The sequence below is a fragment of the Oculina patagonica genome, chromosome 5 (genome assembly GCF_052425735.1).
Source record: "Oculina patagonica isolate OP01 chromosome 5, crgOcupat, whole genome shotgun sequence".
Lineage (NCBI taxonomy): Eukaryota > Metazoa > Cnidaria > Anthozoa > Scleractinia > Oculinidae > Oculina > Oculina patagonica.
This window is the reverse complement of record NC_135762.1, coordinates 8,527,633-8,549,305: the sequence shown is the minus strand read 5'-3', so window position 1 is coordinate 8,549,305 and position 21,673 is coordinate 8,527,633. Positions and strand designations below refer to the sequence as shown.

Genomic DNA, 21,673 nt, shown 5'->3' with positions numbered 1-21,673 from the left:
TTAAAACATCTTCCATTTTTTTTATTTTAATAATAAGGCTCGATTCCATGTGAACGTAGCGCTATAGACCCTCTCACCCAACCTACCAACACATGTGTCCGCGCCTTGAAGTTCATAGCCTTTGTGACAATGGCAGACGTATCCTCCATTTGTATTTTTACACCACTGATTGCAGTCACTATTGGCACACTCGTCTGTATCTAAATGAAGAATAAAAGGCAAAAACCATTTATATTTCCTTTCTTTTTCGTGCAAATGTTTATAATGTACTTGTTTGGAGAAACAGTCGAAAAATTTTTTATAAGTTCTATACATATATTCATTTGAAGGACATAGTCAATTCGCAGTAAACTGTCCAATTCGAGACTGATAGCTAAACTATGCACATGGTACCTGGACACTTAGGATGGGTTCCAGTCCACCCTCCTCCTTGACATGTTCTAGACGAGGAGCCCTGAAGAGAATATCCTGAATTGCATGTAAATGTGATGGTACTTCCGGCGTTGTAATTGGACGACGACTTTGTTCCATAAATTGGTGCACCGATCTCCTTACAGTTGGTTGCTTAAAAGTAAAACAACAAAGCATATTTTTAATTCTTCATTTTAACCCTGAACAAAATTGTATGCCTGCCTTTCTGTCTTTCTGTCTTCTTGTTTGGAAAGAGAAAATTGAGAAAGAAATAATGTTTGCATGATTGCAGGGCCTCTATAGAATGAATAATCTATATGAACCATCTATACATCTGTAAAGTACAACTCCCTTTTTCTGCTAGTTAATCTGTCGCTGATGGTTGACGGGCAATCATGCACTCGTTTTTGTAAATTTAATTAAATTTTGGGTACAAATAAAGTTGTTGTTGTCTCTTGTACTCATACCTGTCTGACAGGTTTTTCCTGTATATCCACCTGGACATAAACACAAGTAGTCGTTGTATCTGTTGACACATGTTCCTCCGTTCTGACACGGTGACGTGCTACATTCGTTGGTGTTATCCGCTGGTTTAACGACGGCTGTGAAGAAAAAACATACTTAGTAGTTCCGTTATTGTATGTATTTTACATCAACTGACTCAGAAACAAGACAACTGCAGTTAAATAAGGGACAAACGTTTACCCGAATGTCTGTACTCTAGAGGTATACCCGATATTAGTTTATTTGGTTGCTTTAATTTAAGGCCATGAAGCATTACTTGTAGCTTATCTTAAAACATATTTTACCGAAATTTAATTTTCCATTCTTGTTATAATTTAGTGAACCAATCAGAATGGTCCACTTGAACTGAAATGGATAGTTTGTATTTGGTTTGTGTTAATTCGTTCCCTCTTTCAGAAAGAAGCAGGAATACATCCCAGATTCGGCTGCCTTCTGTACCAAGACATTACTGTAAGTATCGGAAATTCGAGCGACTAAGATGACCTAAATCTAAACCGATATAGAACGCCACGGATGTCCGGACAAAGAATGCACTAGAACAGCTTCCCGGCCCCGAAAAAGGTTTTCCTTTTGACAGTAATTTCTATTTTCCGATAATTGCTCATTATAATGTACTCACGTAATGGACAGCCATACGCTTCAACTCTCATCGAAATATGCACTTGCCAGGATTGTGGTCTAAATCTAAGATACATAGCTTGAAACACTCTGACTTCATTGCGAACCACTGTATTCTGGTTAGTGTTGCCGGTGAGGGTCTGTAGGATTTAAACGCGTGTTAGTTAAGAAGTGCGAATGACCCAGTAACTACATGACATTCGCAGTGATTGTCAAAAGGTAACTGCATAAATGTGTAGTTTAGGTTTTCCTTTCCTGAGTCCAGTATTTTTTTCTGTAGGATGCGGGTTGGTTTAAAGGAGAAATGTCACGATATTTTAAGTCATTTTTCTGATTACTTTCAAATGGAAGGAAACCTCAAAATGATGGTTTTCTAACAAAGAAAAACAACAAAGTGAGTAACGAAAATGACAAAATAATCAAGGATGGTTTGGCCTGACGAAGATAAAGACGGATTACGAATGACAAACTTGAAAAAACTTGCTAATTTTTTCAAGATGCGTTGTCCGTGACGTAGCTCCTTTAAAAATGCGAATTGTGCAGTAACTACACGTGATTCCCAGTAATTGTCAAAATGTAACAGAATTCGTAGGTTAAGGGCCAAATCGCACTAGCGGACAAATTTTGTAACAATTGGTATATTTCATCATTAACGTGTCACTTGTTACAGAAAACAAGTGCGAGTGCGTTTTTTGAGACCTAGAACTTGTCCAACATTTCAGGAAAACAAAGAAGCAGTTGTCTTATGATTGGTCCGCGTTGCACGCGCGATAGATGTTGTCAAACAATTGCAAAAACAAGTGCGAACGACTTGTTGGACAAGGGCAAATTTTGTCAAAATGGATAAATCATCAAAGGGGCCGAAGTCCTGCCTCAAGGCAGGACAACTCATGACAAGTCGCATTCCCATGCCCCTCGTAATGCCAGATAACAATATGTTGTTGATTGGCTATTGTGTTTGGTCCAAATTGCACCGAAAAACAACACGCACTCAAAAGTTGTTGGGATAGTATACAGAATGATGTGGCTCTCACTATCATAATCCAGCCGCAAAATCTTTTCGCGGGAGGCAAAGCATATTTATAAGTGAAGTGTTTCGGCCAAATGTAAGAATGAGAAAAGAAAAAGTTATCTTGAGACGACTCATTATCACTGCATGAGAACACGCGTACTTTAAATGCGAATTGTTTTAGATTTTTTTAACCGCGTTGTACTGCATATTTGATGTTTGCCCAAGACGACCGTGCTGAGAAATGTACAGGGATGGCAGAAGCACGTGCAGAGGTATTGTTCTAATAATTACACCTTTTGTTTTCTTCAAAATGTCTATGACTTGTCGCGACAATTTTGTTTTTGTAAAAAATGTTATGACATTTAAAACTTGTCCGCTAGTGCGATTCGGCCCTTAGGTTTGCCTTTCCTGAGTTCAGCATCTCTTTTCAATTAATTAAAGGACGGTGCCATGTTCTGCGCCCTATGGTCCCGTGGGAAACCCGGTTATTTAAGCTTCCTCGAGGTACAGCATAGTTTATGCGGTTAAGTCAATAGATTCGCATGTCGCCTACAGTAAAAGACCATAAGAGAAAGATTAATATGGTGCATTTGCCAAGAGCACCCAACGAGAAAATTCAGCCAAAAGTATTGGAATGTCGTTGTACTGTTTTCCCGAATCGATTAGGGCCTTTTAAAGGGATATCTGTGAAACTAACACAGTTAAATCTTTTCGGATTTACTAGCTGATTATTTTAGTGGCAGACAATTTTAGGGAACAAAATATCACTACCCAAAATTGCGAGCTGTTGTTACCTTTCCGAAAATCGTAGCTGGCTTTTTTCCGTACCCAAAAACAACATTTTTACCGCTCCGAAAACAACAGATGTTATATTTCCCACATTAAGAAGGTTCGAGGTGACATTTCACTAAAGAAAATCTGAGGCGAAAACAGGCCTTCCGAATAGATATTCTGTTCACTGAAATGATCCGTTGGGTGTCCCTGATTTGCTTGTTAAAACAACAGGGCCCTTCCCGTGTCGTGCACAGGACGTGTGCACGCTAAAAAAGGAGGCATCGTTCTTACTCATTTTTACCAATCAGATGTCATAGCAAAACAAATTGTGATTTAATTACGCTGCTGCTCCGCCCATTTTTTGTCGAAATGATTTGCTTCGTTATTATTTTATTACTTTGATATTTTTATAATCGCGTTTTGCTATCAATCCAAGCTTACTTCAAATTCTGGTAACTTACTCGTTTTGCTTAGAAGTAAACAGTACTAAAGTATATCTTACGTCAGGATAGTAAGTCCAAGTCGATCCGTCAGTGCTGTATTGGAGTTTGTAAGTCGTCACCCATTGAGCAGCGTCCGCTCTGCCTTGAGTGGCCACCCCAGAAATCTGGTAAATCTGGCCAAACTTGATTTGTAGCCACTGGTTCTGATTGTTGGTCAAGGCAGCCCAACCTCCGATCTGAGTGGTTGTCCCCTGAGAATTAATTTGTGCTTGCGCATTTAGCCGGCCTCCTAATGGTTTGTGCTTGGAATCAAATTGGCTTGATGCTGTCATATCGGCGTCAGGAATACGGTTGCTTGTCGATACTCCAAGGCTTTTAAGACAGTCTACAAGGAAACACTCATTAGCAAGCCATGCCAGCGACAAAACGTAGCCGAATCCAAAACATGCAGACGCTGTCTCTAGATGTCTGAGATTTTGCCACTGTTATACCTGTCACTTTTTTGTTTATCATGTCCAGCAAATTACTGTTTAGTCATATTAGTCCTTAAAGCTCAAAGCATTATTTTCTTTTATTATCCCAAACACTGTTAAAACACTTCTTTTAGTCAACGATTCGATGGATAAGACTAAAAACTTATGCATCGACACAAGGCCTTGTCTTTGTTAGAGTTTTCCTATGGGGTTGTTTAGTAAGTGTCTATGTTGTCAATTGTTTTACATTTCTATCATCAAAAGTGAAAGAGGATCAAGCTTCAAGCTTCTAACTTCAAGGGAATAAAATCAGGTGGCAAAGTAAGAGGGTTCTCGATAGACCTAAGAGAAAGTAGTAAAGTGCCATTCATCAATCTTCGCCTAAAAAATACTCTAATAAGCATCTCTTTAAGAAAGCGACAGGGAAGAGGACGGCAGCTATTCAGGCCAGAGCACATTACTGCATGTAAATACAATAATAATGTATGTTCTGCTTACTAAGCTCAAAGAATCTGTAGTCTGACGAGCTTGCTAGACCACTTTCAACTGATGATTTGCTGCTCATATGACATCTGTTGGTCGAGTTGTTGAAGTCAAAAGACCTGCAGATGAAGGAAGCCTCGGACAGGCAAGACGATGCACAGGATTCTGGTGATGTGTTGTCCACCACTCTGTTATCTCCTCCAGATATGTAGGAATTGTAAGTCAGAGAGAATTTCCTCTGCGAAGCGGAAACTGAAAGGGATTAAACAGAGATTGATAAAGATCGAAAACAAATTGATATTTTGTTTCTTACATCAAAGCCTTGCGTCGTGTTTTTAGGTAAGATCATAGTACCTCTGTCTACCCAGTTACAAATGGTCACCGGCTTAATTGTTGACGTAAGGAGACATAATTATGAAGGCAGATAGCTGCTGAAATACATCTAACAATTCTTCAAGTCATACGACAACTTTCTTATACTTTCATGAATATGGAAAATTCAAACGTGCATCTCGTTCCCCCCGCGCCCCCCGCCCCCGCTAACGTGTTTAGAAATGTGATGAATCACTGCCTCGATTGTTTGACTTATCTTCTCAATCGAGACTACAACTGGGGAGATAACTCAAATATCATAAACATCTATGCTAACTAATAAAACACATATCCGTACACCGTCACAGTCACGATTTCATTCGCTTCAGTTTACCCTGATGAATTATGAATGAGTACTAGTTTTAAAATAGGTCAAGGGTCAACTACTCCATATACCTCCATAAATATAATTTATGAAACGCATCAATCAAACACTTACAGTCACAGGCGTAAGATTTGTCAGTCACGTGATATTCTCCAAACAGCTGCTCTCTAAAGTCGCCCCAGGCCGCAACATTTCCTTTCACATGATCACAACTGTATGCCAGATTATAAATATCGTTCGCCGACAGGGTGTAGTCAAATATGTTCATCTGACTTACATCGCCCATAAAGTTTTCTTCAGTGTTAAATCCACCTCCTATTTCGTCTTGCTCTTGGCCAAGGATTAACACGCCACCGCTGGTAACAACTTCACCTTTTTGGAAAGCCTCAGCAGAGCTTTTGATTTTCACGCCGTCTTTGTACGAATTCCATGTCCCTCCCGCGCTCTCCCACGTGACTGCCACGTGATGCCACTGGCCGTCATTTACTTTCAATCCCGTGTAGACGGTTATGTTGTTTATAAATAAATTAAAACCAGCGTAGTCTTGTAAGGTTAATGCGTTGTCCTGCACTTTATTGCCAACTTTTGTTGCGTAGGATATCACTGTTCCGGGGCTATCGTCGCTGGTACGCATCCAAAAAGCGATGGTTAATGCGGTTAGGTCTGGAATTGGCTTTTTAATCTTGGAATATGACTTGACCTCTCTGACTTGAAGAGACAGATCGTAGTTGGACGAAAGCTCTGTAAAAACATGAATGTACATACATACTTAAAAACAGTTATTAGAAGAGTGGCATCAATGTGAGAATGTAAGATGATCGATTTGTTTCTTAACAACACTTGAAGTACTTAAGATGCTTGTTAACTTGCAATGATGCTATTTATGTAGATGCTTACGAGATCTTTTAATTGTTAGCCGCTAGTTGTTTATCGGAACACAACCCAGATTAAAAGTGAGATAACCAAGATGGAATAATTTGGCCACGAGAGTGGCGATCTATATCATCTATTGACTAAAAAAAGAAATCGTCTCCAACAACACGTTACCGTCTTCTGTTACTTACATATGCTCGCTTTATTGATGGAAACCGGAGTTAGGTGACCGATAAATGGGCCATAGTTTCCAAAATTCAAGAGCCAGAAGACATATGGAAACAATGAGTAATGGTCCAATTTTGCTAAAATTCACCATGCAATAAGTGAACTGAAGCGATAAAAAGTGATATTATTGTGATGTCTTTAGTGACTTTAGATCTCAGCTTGAAAAGTCAGACTGATTTTTTTCAAATTTTGTCCTTGTGGACTGGAAAAACACCTAAAATTATTATAGCTGCCTTCTTCCTTCAACAACATTTTACTTTATATCTGTAACTTGATGTACAAGATGCATTTCATGTACGAGAAGACCTATTTGTCAATTTTGGTACCTCCGTGCAGTGTCCCTTTAATGAAATTAAACTAGTACGTACCTTCATTGCAGCTCGATCCGTGAAATGAAGGCACACACGTGCACTTGTAACCGGTTGGCGTATTCACGCATGTGCCACCGTTATAACACGGCTGTCCCACACAGTGGTCGATTACATGCTCACAGTTGACACCAGAATAACCTGCTGGGCACTGGCAACTGTACGACTTTAGACCGTCCACACAGGTACCCCCATTTTGGCACGGTTTGGCTGCACAGTCATCAATATTGAATTGGCAATTCACGCCGGTGTATCCTGCCTGACACTTGCAAGAGTAGGAATCCAAGCCGCTGATGCATACACCGTTATTTTGGCAAGGGTTTGAAGCGCATTCGTTTGTGTTCAGATCGCAGAACGTTCCACTATACCCCTGAGTACACTGACAGGCAAATGTGCCAGCTTTATCGATGCATTTTCCCTCATTGACACATGGAGTACGTTGGTTGCAGAGGCTGTAAGGAAGTTCGCACTCATTTCCAGTATATTCGGCGTTGCAAAGACATTTGAAGGCATTCACCTATAAAGAATAAACGTTTTCCTCGGCATTGAATATAAACTCATCATAAAAAAAAGTCGTTGGCTATAGTTTGTTAGTGTAACTAACAAATTCTTCTTATTAGAAGAATTCTTATTAGAAGAATTCTTATTAGAAGAATTCTTATTAGAAGAATTCTTCTTATTAGAAGAATGTTAACAGACATAGACCACGACGTGGTTCAGAAACTTGAATGAATTGTAAAATTTAGCCTTGAATATAGTTTAAACTGTATTAAGATGTTACCCTCGTGGAATGGCTAAGTAGCTGCTTTATACAGATTCCACAGTTATGCGCATCATGCATGTTAAATTAAGTGAAGAAATGGTTAACGTGCAAGGGGCGTCCATCGAGTTATGGAAGCACATGGAGCATTGCCAAGCATTAGAGGAGCAGGAGGGTCGCTTGATGCCCCTAGTAAAAGCTACTTGAGTGCAAAACAAACCCAACAAGTACATCCTATAACTCGGTAGATGATTCATGATTTCTTCTACAACAAAACACAAACTTTAAATGGTTATCTTACATGAAACTCCAATACATTTAAACATTTAATTAGCTGTACAGCTTTAATTTAGTCTTTAGCTTTCTCGTTTATTTTCATTTAAGTCACTCTTATAACTTTGTTTTATGGAAGGAAGGTTTCCATGTCTTAGTTGCTCATTTAACGTAGTAACCATGTATAAAGAAATTTGTATGTTATTTTTTATTTCTTAAATTTAAAGGTCTTCTTAGCTGGCTGTCTTAGTGGTTGACGCAATAACGAAGGAAACTGCTATTGGCAGTAACTATCAATGATCAGCATAAACTGAAATATGGGATAAGCAGACATGATTTTTAAGTTAAAGAAAATTGTGTGGCAAACGCGCGTGCGACTCAACTTAAAATATTTATTTTTGATTTTTTTTTTTGTCGAATCTATGCCACGTTTGCATTTTCTGTGTCTCTACATTTAAAGAAACCTACGATAAAATGGCGTTTTCTTCTTTTGTACACTCACTTAAAAGAAATAAAATCATCGTATTATTTGATTTTAGCTATAAAATTGATTAGCAAATATTAAAGCTGATTTCCGGTCCGTACTGCGCAGACTCGGGATTTGTTTTCGTTTTTGTTTTGAATTCGTTAAAACGTTACACTTCGGTAATAGCATACATGAAGAGTTTTAGTCCGCCATTACGGTGCGTTTCGTTTAAGAATTTCCGATGAGCTGAAACGTCGGTTTGAAATAGCTTCGAGGTTCTCCTACGGTAAGTTTGTCACAGAATTTTTAACTTTGCTAGTAAACATTCCTTCGTGTGAGACTCGCATAAACATTGTAAGCGGAGATTGCGCAGCACGGACTGGAATTCATCTTTAAGAAGAATCGGTGTTCACTCAGTAAAATAACGAATCAGCTATTTTACTAATCAGCTATTTTACTAATCAGTTAATTTGCAGATCACAGTATCGACTGTATATGTAGTTTGTTACCAAAATACCTTGTTGACACAAGTGGACGACTCATAACACGGTGACGAGAGACATTCATTAATCTCGTTCTCGCAGTTCTGTCCGTTGTATCCAGGTGGGCAGTCACATCGGTAAGATTCCTTCGTGTTCACACATGTTCCGCCGTTAATGCATGGACTCGACACACATGTGTCCACCTCTGCAGTTAAAAGTTGCATTTCACCATCAGTGTAAGAACAAGAAGAAACGTAGCAGAAGAGCTAGAGCTGGTCTGTATTTTTCAAGGACATAAAATGACAAAACAGGGAAGGTACGTATTTTCTTGGGAGGGGAGGGCTGGGACCTCAGAGGGGAGGGTCATCAGTGAAAGCGAGCACCAAACGGGGAGGTTAATACCTCTTTGTGAGCCATCTAAGGGGAATTCAAGAAGAGGGTCACGCATCTTTTCCAGAAATTTTTAATGTGAATTTTTGTGATGTTGCTTTCCATTTTTCTTTAACAGATTAAGTTTTTCTTTTCACCTACTTTGGTGATTTCTTATAGGTACTAGGATACATTTCTACACGTATATTATGCCATGGCACATAGTTTTCTCGGAGGACTCGTGTCCTTTTCCGTCCGTATTGAGAAGTACTAGACAATCCGCTGCCTGATATCCTGAGTCGTTTAGTTCTGCGCTCAACCCTATAAAACGTAAATTTCCTACACTGGTTGTTTATGTTGGCATTTTTTGTTTCAGCGCACACGCATTCAATACCGAAATATATTCATATTCAAACATTCTGCCGTAGTTCACAAGCGAAATGATTTAAGGTTCTACGGCATGGAAAATGCATGTAGTAGTGAGGGGAGGGTCGCGCTTTTGTCAGTCGCCTTAAGGAAAAGGGGGAGGGCGTCAGGATTTTTTTTATTATTAAAATGCAGGAGAAGGTTAACCCTTTTTTGAAAAAAAAATACCAAAATTCGAATTCGAAAATTTAATTGACTAAATACGCGGACTAGATTTTCCCATTTAGACCGCATCTTGACCCATTCAGCTGCCAAATTTGCCGCGAGAAAGTTACAAACAAACGTAAACAGCAACGACTTGTTTCTGTTAAAAATACCAAATTTTAGGTTTTGCAAGACCAGAAGCTAAAAAGCGCTTAACAGAGGGTCGGAAAGGGGGGTTTTCCGTGAAGCGTGAACGCCTATTTTTAATTTCCGTGAATCGAAAGAAAGAATTTATTTCCCGTAATCCGTGAACGAAAGTACCACCGTGATTCGTGAAATAACTAATTTATTTCTCGAAATTCGTGAACAAGGTATATAATTAGCTCATTTTTCGTGAAATATTCAATGTACATAGCCGGTAACGCATGTCAGTCAAGTTAATTGCAAGTAATGAAGTGTTATCTGTTCTTTTTGTGTTGACTACGGAATTCAGTTGTGAATTATTGTTAATTTAGTATTTTTTGAGCGTGAAAAACAATGATTTCATGTGTATGCCATAATTTAAAATGGTCGACACGTCAGTTAAGTGAAAGTACTATATGGGTGAAAAATAAAATCAAACACTGAATTGTGCCTGATTCGTGAAAAGTCTGTTTTAATTTCCGTGAACCGTGAATTTTCGATTTTTATTCCTGTGAACCATGCATGACACCCCACTTTCCGACCCTCTTAACACGATTAAATAAAAGCGACTCAAACGCCTGTAAGAGTACAGTTGAATCCCAATAACTCGAACCTCCAAGGGAAATCGAAGAAAGGTACGAGTTATCGAGGGCAAAATTAGTAAGAAAATGACCTGGAAGGAAATCAAGAAAGGTTCGAGTTAGCGGGAGGTTCGAGTTGTTGAGGGTCCAATTTATCGGGATTCAACTGTATTTTGTCAGTCAATGAAAGATGCCAGAGAATTTGAAAGTTTAAATGACAGTGATTTGAGCATCATCTTCCATTGTCCAAATTTTCCGTCTCCGTTCGCAAGCAAGTTAGTGAATACGAACCCTCTACATTAAGCGGATTTAGGTTTCCATCTTTGGCTATATAATAAACATCTTATAAACCGAGCTTAGTCGGTCCTCCTGCTCGGTTTATAATAACCAAATCTAGATTAATATGGTGTTGAAAATCACAACTACTATGATCATATCCTACCTGTACAGAATGTTAGAGAGCTTGCCCCAGTGCCATGTGTAGATTCTTGTCCCGGACAAGGTAGACAGGAGGTTTGCCCAGTCTCCGTCTGATAGGTACCGGCAGGACAAGGCAAGCATGGCTCCACTCCATTGTCTGAATATGTTCCGGGGGCACATTGCACTAATATATATACACATGTTAATTAGAAACAGGCCTTCACTAGAATTAACAGTTTCAAATGCCAAATATTGAACAATTTTTAGCGGTCCGTTTACTTAAACAGGTGTAAAACTGGTTTATCAACGGGTTAGTTTTAATATCATTATCACCTATCGTAACCCCTATATTGAATTTTAATTCAAAAAGGGACCTTTCGTTAACAACATTAATACGTCGAAAGGCTTAACATTTACGGACACGTTACCAATATCATATTAACACAGTAAATGGTTTGAACCCAGGAGTATCAATAGGTCGTATAGTGTGATCGTCCGGGTGAGAGTAGTTCTGAGAAGAACTGTTGTTGGTGACTGACGTTTCGACAACCTGAGCGGAAGTCATCTTCAGAGTCAACTGAAAAGTTGTTGTCAGTCGATGGTGTTATAAGTCTGATCCGTTGAATTTGAATCGTCAGTTTAGCCGTGCATGATGTAATTGGCTGTACACCTCATGTAAAGGTTTTCATTCTATTGCCGATCTATTATATTAACACTTAAACCTACAGCTGACAAATAAGTTTACTCACTTCCACAATCCTGAATTCCTTTGGCTGCGCTAATAACAGTCGAGGTGCCTGCTGGGCAACTTATGCAAGCTATGTTTCGTTCCTCTGAAGAGTAGTTTCCAGTGGGACAATTAAAGCACTTGGCTATACCAGTTGAAGAGAACAATCCAGGGCCACATTCGTCTGGAATCAGTCAAATGAAATAAATTATCATTCGATGCAATTTTTTCTTCCTTTTTCATTGGCCGAAAGCCCACCACGTGACCTGCAAATAACTGCCTACAAATAATGGTCTGCTCGTGCGCATTAGCGTCTGACAGTGATTTTGCTACAAATAATATTCTGCTCATGCGTAGTTGAGTCCACTTCCGAGAAAAATGGCAGCTTGTTTTCCAGTGATGAAGAAGAGCGGTTGGATTTGTCTACTAGGCCTCAAAAAAAGGCGAAACTACAAAGAAGGCAATGGAATTTCCTCTTTTTGTATTTCGGCAATATCTGAAAGAAAGAGAATTGGATGAAGACCCGCTCGTGTTGTCGAAGGCGAAGTTACGCTTTCGTCTGCATTAATTCAGCAAGAAATAGTGCGGTTTCCACGCAGTTCCCGAAGGTACTTTGTGCGAAACAAATTTTGTGATCGAATGATAAAACAATTATTGAACTCGGTTCTAGCAAAATATCGTGGTTTGTCAGCAGCAAGCAGATCAATTATATGCCGAAGCCGAAGGCTGAGGCAAATAATTGATCTGCTCGCCACTGACAAATCACGATATTTTGCTCAACCTCGTCCAATAACTGTTAATTGTTATCTAACTTTGCTTAGTTGAGTACAAATAACGCCCGAAAAGAATACAATTCTCAAGATATTTGTGCTTTACAATGAAACTGGTGTAACAGGCTCCGTGAAGTCAACTTATTGTTCCTGACCGCGCGATAGTATTAGAACGGTAGAAAAGTCAGAAATTTGTAAAAAAAAAAAAGGAAACATTTTTTATTTAAAATCTGACTTATTAGACATCCTAGTGCGTCGTATCGCTGTATATTTTTACTCATCATTTTGAATCCAGCCTACGGGCTTACGCTAAAAATCGTTAAAATAAACAGCGATATTATTCAGTCACACTAAAAATGTCTAATTAGATGCATTTATTTATAGAAGCTTAGCTTGAATGTAGCCTTTAAAAAGATTGTTTCAGAACAGTCTTTTTCCTGGAAGGCCCTGCTTTAATTTTTCACATGAAAACAAATTTGACTTTCTGTTCATTTTCACTTAAACCAATTCCACTTTTACATCAAAGCAAGATACCGAAACTTCAATTCCAAACTTGCAGAGGAAGACGGTCATTGGCAATACCGTGTAAAATTTAAAGTTTAATTTTGGTAAATGCTCAAAACAAATGCGCGACAAATTAAGATGTTTTCTTTTTTTTTAACCAAAACTCTGTCCTATCAGCCTGTTGCCAAACGGAAGTAGAACTAAAAAACGTTGAGTAGATAACCTGTTGCGTTGTCGCCCCCTGAGTGTTTATCACTCTGAAGAGTTCGCAAAGAGAATAATCCTTTAATATAATTATATATATTCCAAAGGAAAGTTAAATGAACCCAGTTTACATCAAATACTTTTGTAATCTACTGGTTCAGCCTTATTTTTTATACTAACAGTTATTTAGAAAAGGTATTTTTCCGTTCACAGAGCACCAGGCACCCAAGCGCTTGAGAGAGCTTGAAAGCAAAACTGAGACAAGTTTTAGAGAAGGGAACAAAGGAACCGCACCGTAGACATAAACAAATACGACCAAAACTAGAGAAGGAGGATTCAACCAACTTAATCACGTACACCGGTACAATCCGTCTCAGCGCCTATCGTAAAGTATAGATAGATATATAGATACTTTATTGAAGTTTTAAAATTACAGCATAAGGGCTGAATTGGATAAAACTTTACAAATATACAAACCTTAAACGCTAAAAAATATCTAAAAGATGATCTATTTACATAAAAACAAGTTAAAAAAGTTGAATTAATTAGGTTAAAAATACAAGCAAAAATTAAAAGAGAAAAAAACGACTATTTACAATACTATTAAAAAATCTGTTTTTTAACCTGTTCGTTTTGCAGACGGGCATGTGAAAACGTCTGCTATTTCTTTGATTAAAATCACATTAATAGGGCGCAGGTAAAAAGAAGTACACTTCTCCAAGAGTTTAACAGCGGATCCTGATCAGCGAACTTCGCTGATCAGGATGAAACTTATAGATGAATTTGTCCGTAATATTAGGCTGCGAAGACCCAACAGGGAGCTCTTCTCGTTCGTAACAATATTTACACTTCTACCAATAACACGAAACAGTTGAATCCCGGTAACTCGAACCCTCAATAACTCAAACCTTCCGCTAACTCGAGCCTTTTTCGATTCAACTCCAAGTCGTCATTTTCTAACTTATTTTACCCCTGATAACTTGAACCACCGAAAACTCGAACCTTTTTTGATTTCCCTTGAGGGTTCGACTTATCGGGATTTGACTAAATATTTTGTAGATACGACCGACTGCTGTGATTTCATAGAGAGGATGAAATTAGTCAGTGAGCATGAAACAAACATACTAAACCATGCGGGAACTAGAAAAATACTTACCTGTGCAGGCTGTAAAGTTTTCTTGTCTTGTTCCTAAGGTCCATGTTCCTTCTGGGCAATGTTCACATGCCAGGGCGCCTTCATTAGGACTGTACTGACCCTCTGGGCACAGCAGACAGTCATCCGCGCTTCTGTCGTAATAAGTCCCTACAGGACAGCGCGCTATAACGAAAAATCATTATTTAGCTCTTTATTTACCCCATAAATATTTTTCTTCTTCTGTTGAGTTCGTAATAACAAAACACTACAATAAACCACAATTGCTCATAAGCATAAATAATACAAATGCGCGGCGTTGAAACTTTGCTGGATCGTTATTGGCTGAAGGTTACCCTTTTAGTAGCCTGCGAATACAGCCGCCTCTCATTCGCTCCCGCTACTATGTGCGAAACGTCTCTCTTTGCGTTTCGCTTGTTTCAGCGGGAGGGAATGAGAGGCGGCAGTATTCGCAGGCTACCGTTTTAGCTGTCTCTCTACCGCAGTTAATTGTAAGAAAATCCGTGTAAGATAATTTTAGCTCTAAAAATTTTTTGTTTACATGTCTTTAAGGTTTTTTTTTGTGTGTGTGTGTGTGTGTGTGAGTGTGCGCGCGCAAAAAAATCAGCAAAAAATGTTCTTTTCCTTGTTTCGTCATGTAGAAAGACTATTCGAAATCAGATACCGCCTCTTCTTTCAGTTCGTCTGTGCTGTACTAGAGTGTCAAATATTGTAGTATTACGCATCAGGTGTATTACACATAATTCGAATCTTCTTATTAGTCCTCTATATTTGCACTTATTTGCCGTTTTCCTTCGAAATACACTTATCACTATGAGACTGTGAGGATATTTAATTACTTTGGGGAAATTTTCGCTGTCATCTTTTTCCAAACTTTTAATGGCGCCGGTCGATAGTTTTTTATCATGTAAATGAGTCCAGGGAAATCCCAGACACAGCTATCACCAGGGGCGTAGCTAGCCTATAGACCCGTAGACCCGGACCGACAAATTTTTCAGCCTACTCGTATTTTTAAAAAGCACGGTAGAAAAAAAATTCAGGCTGATGCACTTTCATGATGAAATAGAAGACAATTTTTAACATGTCTTAGCATCATATATATATCGCAACCCCCATTTCCTGATGAGATCAAGGCTTATCTAGCAAGTGCAAACTGTGCAGCCTTCTGGGTTAGCCAGGCAAACACACAACGGCATGTGCTGTTAATTTAAAGAAAAGTGCGTTTATTTATGAACGAGCGAAAATTAGCGCAATTCAATTTCTTGTTATGATTTCTGAGAATTTAGGAGCTGTCGAAATACACAGAGAATCAACAGAAAGTTGGAAGGAGAAAGTATTTTTTGGGGTCTAGATCTCAAACCCTTTCCCGGTGGACTCCCCCCCCCCCCCCCCCCCCCACCCCTCAAAATGCGTTTTGCCAGGCCTACAACTCTTCTAAAAGCTGGCTACGCCCGTGATCACCATCATTGTTGTGCACTTACTGCATTTTGTGACAGACCCCGTGTCCTTGCTGCAAGCAGCGTCAAATGCCTCGCACTTCCTTACCACTGCTCCGTTTTCTGAACAGTAAGCTTCAACCGGGCCGAGGTTAAAGTTGTCGACATTTTTGCCTTTTAAGTCCAGTCCTGATGATGCCTGAAATTCTGCCCAGTTAATAGCTTTTAGGCTGTTGTAAACTTCTGTTCTCGACTGTTCCGCGTTTGCTTTTGCGTTGTTGAACGCTTGCTGGCCTGCCTGGTCATTCGTTCCTTGGGTGAGGCCGGTGTCTTTGTCGATGTAATCATACCTTATTGTAACCTTCAAATCACAAAGATTGGATACTCAGGCAAGGAAGGCATAGAAGAGGTAACAAACGAATGGATTGAACGAATGAAGAGAATGAAGACGTTTGTTAAAACGTTAACCGTCATCAACTTCAAACTGAATACGGTCCTGAATATATATCTAATAAGAGGGAAATGTGCGCGTTTTGTGCGTTTATGAGCAGTGATGAAATTAAGGGTGCATATAATGAAGTGTTTTATAAAAGTACACAAATCTTTATAGTGCTGCTTGAGGGAGAAGTGATCATAACAAGTGCACTCGACGAGGACCCACCTTGTGTAGGGGTGGGGGGGGGGGGGGGGGGGGGGAGGGGGCTATGCAAGATACCACCTGTCTGATTAGCCAAATGGACAAAATTTATTGGCTTCAAAATTTGAGTTAAGACTTTCATATTAGGTGTGCATGAAGCTTGCCTTGCTGGAGAAATGGCACAAGGAGGTTTAAATCTGTTTTCTTAGTTCCTACTACTGATAGAGTGGGGGCTATACAAACAAGACACCATCTTTTAATGTGCGGAAAGGGGGTACATGAAGAGACCACCTGTCTTTTTGCAGAGTGGTGGGTCCTGTCTGAGTACAATAGTTTTGACCATTTCCCTTACTATTTGATTGAAAGCCGAATCCTCCGGCATCGTCAGTCAATAAACATTAACCAGTCCCATACCTCTCTGACAGAACGTCTCTTTCGTCTTCTCTCCACAGCTGACACTTCTCCGCAATGTACTTGTAGAGTGTTTTCATTGCACTCGGTTGGTCTAAAGAGGCAGAAAAACGGTGGGACAAGCTGTATATTTTTTAGAAGTCCCAGGAAATTCTGTTTTATGGTAGCTTGTACGTTGGGATCCGTGCAGTCTCCGTCATAGAAGAAACCTGGAATACTAGACATCATGATCCAGCTAGGATTTTCAGTATCTGCGGTGGCAATAAAATGAAGGTACGTAAGAAATAGTTATCATAAACCAAGTAATCATACGCGCGGTGGCTAATTTTAAATAACGCCACATGTTTTAGTGAATAATACTACAAAACTTCGTTATCGACATAAAGCAAAGTTAGTCAGCACCTTAAAAACAATCAGCTATAACGTATTACTTCTCTGCTTAAGTGTAAGGGCACCAAAGAGATAGTTTTCTACCCACTGTATAACAGTTTGCAGAAGCTCTCAACTTTTCCTTTAACGCGCGAATACGGTCTTTTTTGTTCTTTTAGTCTTGTTCCAGTTTGCAAAGTTACAGTTAATTTTTTTTTACTAGAAACAGTGAAAGTTTGCTCGCTCGCTTGCTCTTAAGTTCTATAACCATATTAATAATTTAGAAAAAGATTCCCTACTCACCCGCGCAATCTGGCCATGGTAATGTTCTAGTCCAATTTTGTGTTGATAAGCCGTAGGTTTCCCACTCTCCCGATGAGCAGAAGTAATACAAAGGAGGATTGAACACGAAATCTTTACCCGTTTGGCACTGCACCTGACAAAACCGGTCACCTCCAATCTCGTTGCAAGTCAAAGCACCGTTCTTTGGGGGTGCGTAAAGTGGACAGGTTTTCTCTTTAAAATAAGATACCACAGTTTAAAAATAAGTGTAACATCGAAAACGTACCTTACGTTGACTGCTTCGAGAAAAGGAAGCAAACCGTAGCAGTTCTTCCTTTCTATGGAAACGCACGGTGATATTATGGAAACTCTCGGGAAACTCATAGGAAAACTCGTACGAGTTATGTGTCATACTGAAAACACTTAGAAGGTCATTAAAAGGTCTGGGTGATTCATGGTTAACTCATGGGAAACATGGGAAACGCATTAAGAACTCTCCGAAAACCCACGGGGAACTCTCGGCACCTTACAGGAATTCCTCATGGTAACCCGTGGAAACTTATAGGGAAGCCGTGGGGGAAATTTAAATATTAGAACTATTTCCTCTCGTGCAAATTTAACCCTCTTCATCCAATCTCACGCATTTTAGTTCAGTAATGGGGAAGTCAAAAGGGTAGCAGCTGAGAAAATTCCAGCGTGAGCGGCCAAATACTCACTCTCGATTGTAATTCTAAACGAACAGAAGTTTTCGTTATTGTCGTCATCTCGGACGGTGTATAACACTTCACTGGAACTTGGCACCATGAACTGTGAACCAGGCTGTCTGTTTGAGCTGACGATGGGTGGGTTGCCGGAGTTGTCAGTACAAACTGGCCTATCCCAGTTCACTCTGATTTCTTGGCCAGTAGCGTTGGCAACGGTGATGTCCGCTGGACAGAAACCACACGTCGGCGGCTCAGTATCTATAGAAATCAAATAAATATATTTGACAATAACATAAAAATCAATCGATCCGTTGCTCGTGCATATTTTAATAGAAATTCTATGAATTAAAGTTTCAGCCCTTACTCAATTCGTTGTAGTTATGGTTGTTCCTAATATAATATGCCGTGTTATATATATACTCGTTGTGTAGTCTTATCTCTTTTTCACCGTATCGCCGGCTCTCACGCTGAAACTTCTTATTCACTTCCCTTCTACCTCAATGTCGTTTTTGCTATTATTATTATTATTGTTGTTGTTGTTGATTCACAGAGGTTTTGTACTTGCTGATCCACTTCTCACTTTTTTAGCTTTTGAATTTGAAGTAAAATTGTCATTTAGAATTTGAAGTCTCATATCTTCCCTTTGAACCTTTTGGTTTTGCGCGGTCGCTCCTCGCTTTCCTCGGCGCTTTTTCCTGCTTGTTTACCCTTCCAAGCGCTGCCGAGCTAACACGAATGAAAAACAATAGTGTAGAATTTTCTAATTTAAAGGGCTCTTTCGGTCGCGTGTGTTCTCCGCTCTCCGTCTGGCAGCCTCTCCTCGTTCGTCCCTCGCGTCACTCTCCGGCTGTCCTCCGACGGGTCCAGGTTTTTCTGGTCCTCCTTTCTCCTCGACATCTCCGTGTATTTGTATATAAAACTCAAGGGGGTTCTGGATTATGGCGGGGTGTCAGTGGTGCACCAGAATTATATCATCGAGCGCCGAGAATTAAATGGTTCAAGCGCTACCCCGCCTCCTTACCTAATAATTATTTTGACAACAGAGAAGACTTCTCTACTTACCTATTACTTCAACAGTAAAAGAACAAGGCGCTGAATTTCCAGCAGCATCTGTCACAATGTACTTCACTCTGTTTGTGCCGATCCCTAACAGCTTAGGAAGAGTCGTATCCGCATTCATGTCGTTTATCGTCAGTACCACTTGAAACGAGTCCTCTGTTATTCCAGGCTCGTTCTCCCTTAGCGAGTTGTCGGTAAACGTAAAATTCCAACTAACAGTGGAAGTATTTTTTCCTGGGTCGTTGCCCACTTCTGTTGTTTCGTCCTGACAAGTTAATGTCGGTGGTTGACTATCTAATAAAAGAAATTAATAGCGGAGCTCCTGCGCCCGCGGCCGGGGCCCCTCCCCGGCCGCGGCCGCTCTCGGCGGCGCTCGCCGCGTCCGTCGGCGGCGTCGGTCCGCCCCGGGTGGTGGGGGGGGCGGTGGGGGGTGGCGGCGGTGCGCGGGGTCGCCGCGGGCGGGCCGTCGGGTGGCCGCTCGTCGGGCTTCGGCTTCGGGTGCCGCCGGGGTGTCTACCCTCGTCCCTCTCCCCCCGGTCGGCTCTTCCGTCTCTGTGTGGTCTCTCCCTGCCCTCGCGCGTCGTCTCGTTCGCGCTCCCCGGCGTCGGTTCCCCCGTCGCGCTCTCGGGCTCCGCGCCATCTATTAAATAAGCACAGGAAAAGACAAGGTTACAATGACTGCGGTCACATCTACATGTAGGATACTAGGCAATTTAAGATATACTACGGCGAGGCGCTATTCCGGCTACCGGAAGTAATTTTCTCAAAAAATAAGATACTGGGCATGTCAGTCAGTCACTCCCAGCCGTAGATCTGACAACGTGAGTCGGAAGGTTTTGCCGTAGTGGAAGTACGTCGGATTTAATTCGCTTCTCTGTCCTTTTTCTACAAGTTTCTCGGCATTTTAAGAGTTCCAACGAATACTATATCCTTTGAAAGTGTTTGATTCAATTGTAGTCGAACAGTTGTCGAGTTTGTCGATCATAAGCTAAAAAAGTCTTTTCCTGAATTTGACGAATTCGTTTGACGCAAGTGTTAGTCTAGAAAAGAAAAGTGTTCGTGATAAGCTTGATATTGTTTTTTGCCTTGAGAGTTTAGTGGAGATGTACTAAAGCTGTATAAGTATCCGGTAAGTACTGGTATATTTCAGTTGTGAACTCGATATTTTTGTTGCGATATTCGTATTTTAAAAATTAAACATTTTCATCGATTTTTATTGTTGTTGTGTTGATGTGTATTGCTGCTGTACATGAAGGAAGAAACTTTCGTTCAGAACCATTTTTTAGACCTAGCAAAGGAAACAACAGCTATCTTACTTTTTGTTTGAAGCCATTCGGCAGTGGAAAACTAAATAAACAACGACGTCGACCGTCCTCTTCTCCTCCCCCCCCCTCTCTCCTCCCTCCCCCCCCCCCCCCCCCCCCTCCCCCCCTCTCCCCCCCCCCCCCCCCCTCCCACCCCCGCGCCCCCCCCCCTCTCTTCTGCTGTCGTCGGGCCGCGCGCGGGTCACTCGCGTCGGCCCGCTCTCGGTCTTCTCTCTGGATGGGGGGCAGGCGTCGGGCGGTCTCTCTCTCCTGGTGTCTGGAGTCTGTCCTCGTGGTGGGGTGACGTGATGTTAGTTTTACAGCAAATGTTTGAGACAAAATGGCGCTGAGAATTGGATTGTTTCCCCGACTTTTTTCATTAAAGATCGATCAAACGAGCTAGCGTACCACCCAATAGCTTCAGGACTTAGGTTCGCGTCATAACCAAGTTCACCGACTAAAGGTTTGATTCTGGTAGTAAGAGGTTAATCCACATTTATGTTTTGTTGCACCCTGGTCTTGTTTTGTTTAACAAGCATTGGAACTATCTTACTTTGAGAACAACTGGAAAGTGATTATAATAATAATAATAAAACATGTTAATAAACTTTGCATAAGGTGTACGTACCTTTACAAGTTGGAGTAGATTCCCTGTATTGCCATGTGCCATTTAATAAGCATGTTCTTGAGTCGGAAACTATACTTGTTGGTAGGTGACTTATGTGATATCCAGACGGACATCTGAGATCGCAGATGGAGGGATACGGCATGGTGCCATTATCGCATGTTGACGGGATGTACATACCGACGCCAACCTTGGGTAGCGGTGGACATGTCACCTCTGGTACAATAAATGACAATGACAAATTTAGCAATGTTTCATGTCACTACAGTAAAGAAAAGAATGATTTGACGACCAAGAAAGTATAAAAAAAAATTTTTTTTCCAAAATTTAAAATTTTAAAAAAAAAAAAAAATTAAAAAATGAGGGGAAAAAAAAAATAAGTATTTTTGAAAATGGCCTATTACAGTGTTGGGGCTTATTGCGCAAGTCAGTACATTTTAGAGATGCTCGTTTTTTCTTCTTTCGAACCAAAAATGTGC

The 21,673-nt window shown here is 40.4% G+C and overlaps 1 protein-coding gene across 1 annotated transcript in view; it reads right to left on the bottom strand.

Moving 5' to 3' along the window:
* Positions 1-21,673, bottom strand: part of LOC144655349 (sushi, von Willebrand factor type A, EGF and pentraxin domain-containing protein 1-like) — a 39,658-nt gene that overhangs the window by 11,653 nt on the left and 6,332 nt on the right. Inside the window, 18 exon segments of the mRNA XM_078515587.1 lie at positions 87-200; positions 394-564; positions 879-1,013; positions 1,556-1,694; positions 3,843-4,168; positions 4,755-4,991; positions 5,551-6,177; positions 6,906-7,422; positions 8,922-9,091; positions 11,032-11,193; positions 11,759-11,920; positions 14,371-14,532; positions 15,849-16,164; positions 16,855-17,102; positions 17,524-17,736; positions 18,219-18,464; positions 19,269-19,559; positions 21,198-21,410. Coding sequence (XP_078371713.1) covers positions 87-200; positions 394-564; positions 879-1,013; positions 1,556-1,694; positions 3,843-4,168; positions 4,755-4,991; positions 5,551-6,177; positions 6,906-7,422; positions 8,922-9,091; positions 11,032-11,193; positions 11,759-11,920; positions 14,371-14,532; positions 15,849-16,164; positions 16,855-17,102; positions 17,524-17,736; positions 18,219-18,464; positions 19,269-19,559; positions 21,198-21,410 — 4,449 coding nt within the window.